Source organism: Pezoporus wallicus, unplaced genomic scaffold, assembly GCF_028554395.1.
Source record: "Pezoporus wallicus isolate ANWC-B61680 ecotype Strahan unplaced genomic scaffold, APGP_CSIRO_Pwel_v1 contig_3817, whole genome shotgun sequence".
NCBI lineage: Eukaryota > Metazoa > Chordata > Aves > Psittaciformes > Psittacidae > Pezoporus > Pezoporus wallicus.
The window spans coordinates 1,378,937-1,391,288 of record NW_026635157.1 but is presented as its reverse complement, the minus strand read 5'-3'; the positions used below and the strand labels follow the sequence as shown (position 1 = coordinate 1,391,288).

Sequence of the window (12,352 nt, the reverse complement as noted above, 5' to 3'; positions counted from 1 at the left end):
TTCTCAACTCCACAGTCCTTCACACGTAGAAAATATGCTCAAAACAGAGATAAAAAGATTTTATGCAAAAGCATGAAATAAATGATATTGGGTGGAAGAAGGTCTCACATTCCTTGCTGTGCCTGTGAACTGATGAAATTCCAGATCTTATCTTTAGCTTGTCAGTCGTTGCAGTTTATGTGTGGTTGGTTCTGTAACTCAATTATCATTCTGAAAGGAAAATACCCAAATCAATGAATCATTAAAGAAATTTTGTTGCCTGTGAGATTGCTATAATTTCAAAATTAATTTGAAGTAATATACCTAGGGTTATGTCTCAAACATACACTATTATTGGGTGTTTGGTCTTACAGTATAAAGTCTGAATTTTCTCAAGATATTTGTTTGTATAATTAAGCAAGGAGGGATGTTCAGTCCTCTTACTTTTATTTCCTAGCTACTTGATTGGCATATACACCTTGATAAATCTCTTCCTGCACCTTTGGGAACAATAGGTGCTTGGCTGTATAGAGCAGAGGCTGCTCTGAGGGAAGAAGTAACTATTCAGCAAGCTCATGAGGAAACGGCAAATACAATACACCGAAAGCTTGAGCAGCATAAGGTAGATCTACATGCATTCATTCTGTGCGTTATACTTAATTTACAATTTCCAATTGCAAAGGATCCATACTATACAAAGAAAGATTATTATTTCTGGTTTCTGTGGGTGGCGTCATCTTGATGGTTACAGAATCTAAGTGTCTTTTACTGATGACTTGAGCTATCTGTGTATCTTACAAGCAATGTTTAGAATTGCTTTTGAATGTTCCTCCTTCTTCCAGCTGAAAGGTACCAGGTATTAATATTTCAGCTTTTCCCCTATTCTAGGATTTCTGTTGGATAAAATTCCATAGGGAGCTCCCAAACTGGGTGCATTGCTCAACTACTGTGAACTGATTAGGTGAAATAGTAAAGAGGAGGCAAACGTACTTAGTGTGCTGATAGTCAACGCAAGTGATATGCGCTAGGGGAAAATTTAGGATGAAGTGATTTTTCATGGTGTTGTGATGAGACTTAGCATGAGAAGTCCCCTCTGCTGTGGCAATCAGGAAACTTTTCTGTGTGAATTTAAGTAACTCTACCATTATTCTTTGCAGAGACTAAGTTCTTATTTAAAAGCTGAGGTTTGTCTGTGTATTTGCGTAATATATATGAGAAAAATATAGACCAAAATTGTTGGTGAGATTATAAAAGAAACTGAACCAGTAAATGTGAAAAAGATGGTGTAGAGAAAGGGTGCACTTGCAGTAGTAAGACTGTACTGTTTTATATTGCTTTTTTTTTTCCTATTGCTGCCATTTTAAAACTTGATTATAGTTTCATCACTCATTTACAATCACAGATTTACATTGATGAATCCTAATGTGTTATTATTGGATAGTACCAGAAGTGCATTAGTGTATTTTTTTCAGTCTTTTTTTCCTAGGAAGTTGTTTTGGGTTGTTTGATATGGTTTTGATCAGATAACATCATCACTTTCTCTATATCTTTGTCTCATCTATGATTTAAACAAAGCAATGGTTTATTTTAGCGAACTTTATAGCTTATGGCCATTTTGAACTAAAACAAAATGTAGCAACTTAATTGAACAAACCTCATGGAATCAGGCAAGCAGTTGACTTTGAGTTAATATTGCCACCAAGATCCAAAAATTAAGAACAATGTCTGTGCTTGTTGAGGGTCATTTTGCAGAGCAGGATTTCACTTCATGAGAATACTATATGAAAGTTTTCATGGCCTTCCAGTTGATGTTGAATGAAACTATTGGGTTCTATTTTGATTCACAGCGTATGTTATGGTCATCTCTTTTTTGTCTGGCAAGGTCTTAAATGGGGCTAGCCAAGATACTTCTTCCAAGTCTTTCCTTCATGTGGCAGCATGTTAGTCACAGGTTACCTACCTTTACAGGGGTTTTCACCATGGTAAAATCGGTGCATTACTTGCATCTGAGAAAGCTTAGTGCATTTGTCTTCACCACAAGGCGTTGATTGAAGTGCAAAACAGTGAAAATACAGGTGGATTGATGGGGATAGTGTGACCATTTGGTGAGCTGAACCACTGAATTTACCTTTACTTTCTGCTGTGCAAACACTGGGCGTTGGCTGGAGAGACACCCTTCCTCAGCACATAGGAATAAGCAGACATCTGTGATCAAAATGCACAAGGCTGCATTTTTGTTTTCCCTACGTGAGGAAGGGGGACCTTTGTATATTTTCCTCTGCTAATGGACATCTGAGCACTTTGTGCCAAGAGCTGTCTGTATGCAGTAGAACAGCACTGTTCTGTGTCCTCTCAGCCACTGGGGACTTGACACGTTATTGTTACAGTATCTCTTCAAGGACTACTGCCAGTCATTCATTTTAATATGTAGTTTCCAGGAAGCCGTTTGAAGCGATGTTGCTTAGTTACAGTTGAAATGTGCTCTGCTGTAAGGCTTTTGCTGGTACAATTCTTATCACAGGAATACAGGTCAGGTACCACATTCTGCATTCATTCGTGTAATACAGAGAGGGCAAACCTGAAGTCTTTTAATGGTGAGAGAGTGAAAAGTTCACTAAATATTTAAATGTACTTATATAAGGAGCTGTGGATTTTCTGCTTATATATAGCAAAATAGATTAGTTGCTGAAAATTTGAATTTATACTCAATAAAGTTGAGTATAATTTGAATTTATACTCAATAATGTTCTAAAGATGTAAATAGTAAATTTAGCAAGATTATGCTGTTGTGATGTTTTGCAGGCTGAGTATTTACTGTATTTGCAGACTGTATTTGCAGACATGTTTAATACAGTTAAGAGTTGCTGTTTTGTTAAAGCTTTGCAGTGTATCCTGTTTTAAAATCTTCCATAATTGTTAGGCACAGCTGTAGCAGAGCATCTTATAAGGGGGTTCCCTATGTGAATGTTCAAGTTGATGTAAATGCTTTTGTGGTACGCATAACCTTGCATGCAAATGTGAAAGCATGATCAAACAGTTAACTACATTGAGTCATCAGTGCAGGCTTAAAATTGTGCTTATTAGTTAGATAGCCTACTGTGAGCCTTCTCTCCTTTCTTTTCTCCCTTTCTTCCTCTCTCCCACCCTCTCTCCCTTTCTCTCCCTCCTTCTCTTCCCCTTCCCTCCTTTGATCACTGTCTTTCTTAAAATCAAATTAGGATCTGCTGAAACACATAGACGGTCACAAAAAGGCATTCCATGAGATCCGCGGAGCCAGGTCTGTTAATGGAGTGCCTGTTCCACCTGACCAATTAGAGGATATGGCAGAGAGGTAAGGCTTTCAATCTGAAATCAAAACTCTCCGTGAAAGGGAACCGATTTGCTTTTTAATCTGTTCATGTAGAAATCACTGTCTGATTATGTTTCTAAGTGGCAAGCATAAAAAAACTGGAAGAAAAAGCCTCCTAAAATAGACATAAAAATATACCAAGTAGCCTGATGCTGTACAGACTGATGAGAATCAAAATAAGCAACGGGTTTTGGAAGGGAATACTTTTTATTACTTGTCCCTGGAAGAAATGTTATGTAATAACAGCTGGGATGCATGTGAAAAAAGAAAAGAAAAATGACTTTGCAAAACTTAGTAACAGATGTAAACTGATGATTTTTATGTATAAACAGAAATTTAATTATTTTTCTATTCAAAAGCAGTCATCAGAATTATCATCATGCATAATTAAATGTTTGTAGACTCTGAATTAGGTGAAATATTAGAAAAATATCTGAGTTAACTAAAGCTTGCAGTCTGTCCTGCAAAAATTAGTATTGCGGTATTTTACTACAGTGTGATTCATTTTATAGGTTTAATTTTGTTGTCTCTTCATCTGAGCTCCATCTGTTGAAGATGGAGTTTCTGGAACTGAAGTACCGTCTACTGTCACTCCTAGTTCTTGCAGAATCAAAATTAAAATCATGGATCATCAAATATGGAAGGCGAGAGTCAGTGGAATTACTTCTTCAAAATTATATTGTAAGTTGGGGTTGTATTCTTTTTTTTATAATTATTTTTGAACTATATTTAAGATTGCTATGAACAAAAAACCAGAAAAAAAATAAGACTTGACAGTTATTATGACTGCATTTTTATGGAGTATCTTTTCAGAGGTGAATCTGTCTTCCCCATGGAGAACCTTAGTTAAAAGGCTAATATTATTATCTTTGCACCACCCCTTCAAAAGCAGAAATAATGTCCCAGCTGTTAACTGTCCAACCATCAACTTATCAAGCATATCCAACTCCTAGATTTTTACTTATCTTAGATAACAATTGCAAAAAACTTAATTTCATATTTTACAACTGCATAGATGCACTTATAATGACTGTTCACAATGAAGTGTAGAGTTAGAGGAAGTTTTTGGAATGCAGTCCCTCACAGTACTTTTTCTTTTTTGTAAGTCTTCCAAATTAAGAGAGGAAAAAAAAGGTTTTATGCTGCCTCTGTGTACTTGTTCAGTATATTATACTGATAAGGGATTGTTTTATTCTTTGAAAGAGTATGTTCCCTTTCAGTCTTACACTGCTGTATCTTCTTAAATCCAAACTTTCAGTGCCAAGTGGCTGGTAGAACAGTACCACTGCTGCACCTCTGCATTAGGGCATGAGGGATTCTTTCAAAAGCTGAGCTGTGCTAAATACTTTTTCACCCTTCTGTTTAATCCGTATGAGCAAAATTGCACAGGAAAATTCATTTTGGAAAGAATTCATACAGTTATAGAACCATTCAGAGCCAGAACACGGTAGAAAAAGTTATTGATGCCCTGAGTGTCTGCTAGTTCTTATTGCTTTTGAAGAAATCTGCGAACTCAATAGAAGTGAGAGTTAAAGACCTGTTCCCACTTTTTCCCTTTCTATGTTTAAACTTTAGCAGTTAGGGACATAAAAAATTCAGCTGTTAAGCTTTGCTTTAGACAAGCTTTGCAAAATTCAGATGGATATTTAGAATATCAGCTTGCTAGAATGATGTGCAGTAGCTAAGATTTATAATCCATTTTTATGCTCTGTAAGAATGTCGCAGTCTAAGCTACTTAAAAGTGACAAGGGAAATAACGAGGAAGTGAATAGTTTGGCTTCTGGATTATTATTTTATATCACTTTTTAATATTTTGCTTTAAAATGAACAATAAGTGGCAAATTTGTATGTTATTTTGTGGTTGCCTGAATTACTCTTGTACTTCAGACCACTAATGCTGAGATGGTCATTATGGGGAAGAAAGTGCTTCCTTTGCATCATTTCTGAAACTGCATCAAGTCAAAATGAGGGAACAGGGACAAGAGTCTAAACAGAGCTCAGCTTTATTCCTGATGGCCTTGGCTTCTTGCCCTTCCAGGTGTCCAGTGATGAAAAGAGACTTTATTTGCTGTGGTTTATCTGGTAGCAGTTTTCTAGGACTGAGAGCCAAGTCTTACTCTTCAGTAAATTAGGAGTCTGACGTAGGAAAGCTGTAGTCAGTACCTTATAGTCAGTGACTGTATTAGTAGGAGATAAAAATATACATGTGTTTGTCTGCCAAAGCAGACTGAGCAATGTCAGCGTTCTAGGAACATGCGTAATTAGGATCTGAATAGAGCATATGTCTGGAAATTATTTACATACTGTAGCTTAAAAAGAAAAGTGGTGGTTGCTACTTTATCCCATCTCTTCACCTGTCATATAACATATAACTGAAGGTCAGCACAAATTGTGCACCATCAACCTGAAGAATATACTGTACCAAAGTCTCAGATGTCATGGAGACACTGGGAACAGTTATCCATGGATTTAAACCCACACAGCTGTGTTTTAGCATTGCTGTGTTGGCACTTTTTTAGCAGTGTATGCTATATAGATGTGAGAAAAGCTATGTATTTTATATAAAGGATTTTGTCAGATGGGAAACAATATTAATCAGTAAGGTGTCTATATTTAATTTTTGAAAATATTTCTTACTGCTCTTGACATCAGTATTATATAAGTTGTTTAACAGAGTCTTATTTTCTCATATGAAGTCTTGCAGGTTTTAGTTCAGGATAAAATGTCTCTGTGTATGGGTTTGGCAAAAATGAAAGTCAAGATTTTTTCCACATAATTCATGATAAAATGTGTAGTTCTTTATGCATGCCAGGTTTTATTTTTTTTTAACAGTAAGGCAGAGAAAAAATCTGATTGTCCAGGATTTCTAGTTTCTTTGGTTATGAACACATTTCTAAATGATGTACTAGATAGCTGTGGTGATTTGACATAGCAACTGCAAAAGATTTTAACAGAGAAGATTTTTAGATATATGCTGGATGACAGTTTTTTCTTTTTTTAACTGTTTTTCATGTCATATAATGTAAATTGATGAATACACAAAATCTGACTGTTCTGTTCAAAGTACAGTGAACTTTGAACTCATTCAAAACCTGGTTTTACCAAAATCACACTAGTACACATAGAATTTTGTCTATTCTGACATCCCAAAGCTTACGTAGACATGTATGAGATATACTTGCCTTACATTTGTAGATCTGTATCTGAGGAGGCATGGGAGATAGTATAAACTCCAAAACCATTCCAAAACCCTAGATAAGCACATTAGGTAAGATAACGTACAAGCCCTGCAAAAAGGCAGATTTTTCTTCTTTTTATTAATAGAGGTAATGTAAGATATAATGCACTCATGTAATATAGAGATATAATTACATATTGCGCTTAAAGGAGGTAACATTTCTGAAAGACATCGAAAAAATATGTCAGTGTAATTTTCTATAAGGGATAATGAGGCATAGATGATAAAGAGCCATTAATTTGTGACCAACATATTCCCAGGTAAATTACTCATTGTGTTATAGCAACTTACACAGCTGAACCATCACTCACAAAGGAATGGTTCTGTGTCACGCTTTGGAAAAGCAGCATCTCTTTGTACAGTTTCCCCAATCATATTTTTACCAGTTACAAAGGAGGTGAAGAAAAACTGAAGAATAATTCAAATGTTTTTCATCTCTTAAAGTGAGACCTGCCTTTTTGTAAATGCTTGATACAGGAACAATTCTTAAAGCTCAACTGGATTTGATTTTTGTGGTGACCTGTATGGATTAAATTTTCTCTTTTATTAAAATGATTCCACTTAAATTTCAGTGTAAAATCGTTTCCATTAAGTAACTTCTCAGTTAATTGCTCAGTTTCTGCACATTCAAAGAATCATATGCTACTGAGTTTCAGCAAGTCAGCAATTAACAGACTAAGAATGTATTCAAAAAATCTTTCTATATGCAAAGTAAATAAACTGTATTTTTGAAGTCTCACTCTCCTGTACCATTAGTTTGAAAAGGTGAAATCTGTATATTATTTTATAATAATTACAAGAATGAATGGAGGAATAATGAAGTTACATGTTGTCATCACTGTCCTGATGTAATTTCATGGAAATTATCATCATTATTAATATCTATTTTGTCTGTTTTAATTTTTCTCTTTTCAGTCTGTAATTGAAAATAGTAAGTTCTTTGAGCAGTATGAAGTTACTTACCAGATCTTGAAAAGAGCAGCTGAAGTGTATGCCAAAGCAAATGGCTCAGGTAAATGCCCATGTTTCTGTTGTCATGGGGACACCATTTTGATCTCTTCACACATAAGTATCCTCTAAAAAGATCTCCCAGTATTTGTTTCTTCCATACAGTGGAGCTTTCTAACAGCTGCAGTTCACCAGAAGCTACAGCCCCCGGTGGCAGTTTCACATATTCTCTAGCATGAAGCCATCTGGTGCAGAGCAGCCTACCCTCAAGCCGTTTAAATTTTTTCATCTCCAGAAGAGTGCGGTCATGTTCAGACTTCCTAATGCTAGAAGTCCATAGAATCATAGAAGAGTTAGGGTTGGAAATGACATTAAGATCATCTAGTTCTAACCCCCCTGCCGTGGGCAAGGATGCCTCACCCTAGACCATGTCACCCAAGACTCCATCCAACTTGGCCTTGAACACTGCCAGGTATCGAGTATTTATCACTTCTTTGGGCAACCTGTTCCAGTGCCTCATCACCTTCACAGTAAAGAACATCTTCCTTATATCTAACCTGAACTTCCCGTTTTAAGTTTGAACCCATTCCCCCTTGTCCTATCACTACAGTTGCTAACAAAGAGCCCCTTTCCAGCATCCTTGTAGGCCCCTTTTGTTGATTTGGTCCAGAAGTGTGTCAGAGACCAAATTAGGTGTAGGGAAGTTCATGTACTGATGCCTGGAAATACTCCCTGGCTTGGCTTCACTAGAAGAAGGCAAACAGAGAGCAGGTCCCAGTAATGTTGTAGTAGCAAAAGTATCCCCTGATTTATTGACTATTCTTCATTAACTATGAAAACTTGTAAGAGGAGCCCAAATGATACTTTAAATATGATATACATGGGAAAAATATGTAGCTGATTCATCAGCTGTCTCTTGTAATTCCTGAATACTGCTGAGTTCAGTGAGAATACGTGAGGGCAATAATTGACCCAGATAGTTACAGACATGAAACTAATCTCTGCTGGGTAGATAACACAACAGTGTCTGTGGAGGACTGCTACAGCTGCTGAAGTGATTAGCAGATGTGGAGAGAAAATTAATATATTTTTTATTTTTAAATTGTGAAATTTAAGTTGGTGATGGTGACACTCAAATTTTACAAAGGTAAACATTTTTTACAGTGTTTTTACAAACACTAAAATGAATAGATTTATTCAATGCTATTAAAAAAAGTAAAAACCAGTAATAATTTATTTTCTAAAGGGCAGCTACTCACTTCTGTGAATTCAGAAACAGCGGTGCAAATTAGAGGACACCTTAGCAAAAAAAATGTTTTTTGAACTATCTATATTCTGTATGTTTTATGAAGTTTTAGGATTTGCTTGGGTCCTTTTTCTTCTGTCTGGGTTTTTCTTCTGGAAGGAGGAAACATTTATTCCTTTATGACTGTCAGGAAAATACTAAAAATTAAATAGCAAAAATTAGCAGCAGTTTGGTTTTAAAGTTGGTGACAGAAGATCAGACTTTCATTCAGTACTTTTAAAAGCAGACATACTATGTGTTTGTACATTATACAACTCTATTATTTTCTGCTTTTTAAGGAAACTTTCTCCCTTGATTTCTTTTATTGCAGATATGAAATGAGCACCGTGCTGAATATGCAGTGTGAAATATGCTGTTTTAATAAACCACTCTCTTTATGTGCTTTCCTTAGTCTTTAAATCACAGGTTTAATTTCTCAGTTGCAGTTTTGCACTAAAATTGTGCTGTGACTGTGCGCTTGTATAAAAAAGCCTATTGAAATAGAAGTTGCAGTAATTATATTTTACGATGAGAATGTATAAGCTTAACATGAAATTAAGCTTTACAGAAATAATAATGAGCACAAATAATCAATGTCTGTCCTGTATCTCAGTGGAAGAAGTTGAAAATGTCATGAAATTCATGAATGAAACAACAGCACAGTGGAGGAACCTCTCAGTAGAGGTCAGAAGTGTAAGAAGCATGTTGGAAGAAGTAATTGCTAACTGGGACAGATACAGCAGCACTGTGGCAGGTTTGCAAGCTTGGCTGGAAGATGCTGAAAAAATGCTGAATCAGCCTGAACCATCTAAAAAGGTATGTACTAATAGCATATGTTTCTGCCTATTTTATAAGTTCTGAAATGTGGGATATGCTTTTGCATTTGCTTATGTTGTTTTATAAAATGTCATGCAAGAGAGAGATAATTTATTTAATTTCTGGCATATTGTTTTCATTTATCATAGGTGTTTCAATGTTTGCACATAGTGTACAGAAATATACAGATACACACATAATGAGGGAAGACATCATCTGTGACAGCATAGTTAGAGACATCTTGGACACAAATAGGGCAGCAATATTGCTCAGAGGGAGGGATGTTACATGGTTCACTCAAAGGCAAATTCAGCTTTTAACACCAAAATATATAGTGATGTGCTGTGTATAAAGACACTTAAAGATTTTCTCCATGAATTTTTCTACCACATGGATGACAGGTTTCAGTATTAGTTGCCTTTAACGGAGAAGATGATTAATATGTTTTGTTATGTTTGATGGGTAATTAATTAATCCATTTCCCTGGCATTTCAGAAATCTTCTAGGTAGTTCCTTTTGGGACCAACAATCATAAAGATAGTTTTGCTGTCTCTTTTTTTTTTCTTTTCTAATATTAGAGTGCTGGAGTGCTGAGATTTATGTTTGTGGAACTTCAGTAATTACCCAGATTGCCTTAGATAATGCTGCATTTTATAGGTCCTACACTGTCACCCAATCCCAGTGTAGCAGCTCTCTAGCTTCTAACACCAAAGTATGGTTGAAAGATACCAAAGTGACATCAGGTCAGAAATGACCATTTCACTTTACATGAATGAACATATAATTGTTGGTAAAAGTTTGTTAATTTAAATTCATCTAAAACATGGAACGTTCTTTTAAAATAAAAATAAGCTTGTGAAAAGAATTCAATAGCCTGGCATAATATAAATACCAACAGTTATTATTACTGATCAGAAAGGGTGACCTCAGCTGATCAGGTTGATCTTAGCTCTGTGTGTTTTATATAAGTAATTTGGCAAAGGTTAAAATTAAACAATTTTAAATCCATATATATGAATAAAATTAAAATATTTACTTCTCTGATAAGTTTTATAACTTTACCTTCAAAGATTTTCATAGCAGAAATCTGGAAATATCCATAGAGTATATACTTGCTTCTGATTTCAGACTAAATCCAACAAGTACTTGTTACCTTTCTGATATATGAAGAATTTCAAAAAGCCTTGTTGAAAACCTTCGGTATGAAAGCTTTATTATGCCCAAAATGCTTTTATATTCCTAAAATCACATTGGCTTAAAGCTGTTGAAGATTACTGAGAGGTAACATAATTCGTAGAAAGAGAGAAGTATTTTAAAAGTTACTTATATTAGTAACATTGAGTCTAGCACTCCACAGGAACAATGTTTACTTAGTTTCAAGGATAGTTTTGAGTTACCATTTTTAGTGTTTGGTGATTAAACCAAAAAAGCAATACTTATATTGTTTTCTAAAATAAATAGTCATACATTCCATCAGCTGGAATCCCAGAGGAAATCTGTCTTTTTTGGAAAATGGCATAAAACTCTTCTAAACATCTGCAAATATTTGTTCTGTAAAATATATATCAGTAATACAAAACAAAGATTTCTTTGATGGTCATTGGCAAACCTTACCTGCATTACTAAATTCCACCATATTCTATCCTATGTAAAGACTGTAGTAGCCCCTTACCATGCTGTTATGCTTTCTTCTTCTTTCCATTATTTCTGTATGATTTCAAGACCAGCAAGTACCACTTTTCTTTTTGCAAAAGGAAGTGGTTTGCCGGCTTTCTCATTGGCTTCTGTTTTCAGAAACCTTATTGTGAACCTGTAGCACAGAGGATCATGCAAAAAGATTGGTATGTGCTTGGATTTTTCTACTGCAAAGTACTGTAAATTTTACAGTAAAGGTATTAATAAAAAAACTGCTCCTTCTACAACTTCTTCATTTACTTGCAGTACCTCTTAAGCACCTTCCCATCATGACCCATTGTAACTGTGCTCTCCCACACCTTTTTCCAACAGCTGTATCCAAAGCTTATCAGAGGACTTCCTGACCTCATGTGGGGGTTAAAAAGAGCCGCATTAATTTTAATTAAGAATGTGGTGTGCTTCACGGTACCTTCCAAACTTGTTCAAATTTTACACATTTTTATGCTGTCTTCTGAAATGGAGAGACACCCCAGCAGGGTCTGAGGAAGGTAATGGTTTATGGGAATAGATGCATAAGAGGAAGGACGCAAGTAATTCTCTTCATATGCTTTTTCCTTCTTGACCTTTAGTAAGCCTGACTGTCATCTGCTCTGAGAGGCAAGAAAGCAGTGACAAACAATCAGTCTTCTCAAGTCTTTTGTGATAGCAGACCCTGGAAAGCTGGATGTGGGGAAGAATCTCTCTGCAGTCTGTATATGGCTGAGGTTACCATCAGACATAGTCTTGTCTGTTTCAAGACAAGACAAAAATTAGATGAGCCCTAAGAGTATGTTCAGTTATGGAGCTTTCTCTTAAGGAGGAGTTCCATTCATTTAACTGAAACTACTCACTGGATTAAAATAAGCTGTAAGTAAACTGGTGGTAGTTTTTAATTCCATGTTATGTTCACACACATTAAAATTCTGTTATGGCATATCCAATATTTAAGCGCTTCAGAGGATAATTGTTCAAAGAGTTTTATCAAGCCATTAGCTGGTGAGCAAATTTTAATATCATGATTTAAGATAAAGAATAATTGAAAAGGTTTCAGAAAGGTGTTTTT

The 12,352-nt window shown here is 35.5% G+C and overlaps 1 protein-coding gene across 16 annotated transcripts in view; it reads left to right on the top strand.

Annotated features, from left to right (window-relative positions):
- Positions 1-12,352, top strand: part of SYNE1 (spectrin repeat containing nuclear envelope protein 1) — a 291,594-nt gene that overhangs the window by 78,886 nt on the left and 200,356 nt on the right. For 15 of the 16 annotated variants that reach the window (XM_057405922.1, XM_057405914.1, XM_057405992.1 and 12 more), the window contains 5 exons: positions 437-601; positions 3,198-3,310; positions 3,841-4,009; positions 7,482-7,578; positions 9,413-9,615. In XM_057405922.1, coding sequence (XP_057261905.1) covers positions 437-601; positions 3,198-3,310; positions 3,841-4,009; positions 7,482-7,578; positions 9,413-9,615 — 747 coding nt within the window. Of the gene's footprint in view, positions 1-436; positions 602-2,459; positions 2,574-3,197; positions 3,311-3,840; positions 4,010-7,481; positions 7,579-9,412; positions 9,616-12,352 lie in introns of those variants that run through there. The other variant, XM_057406000.1, reaches the window with a different exon arrangement.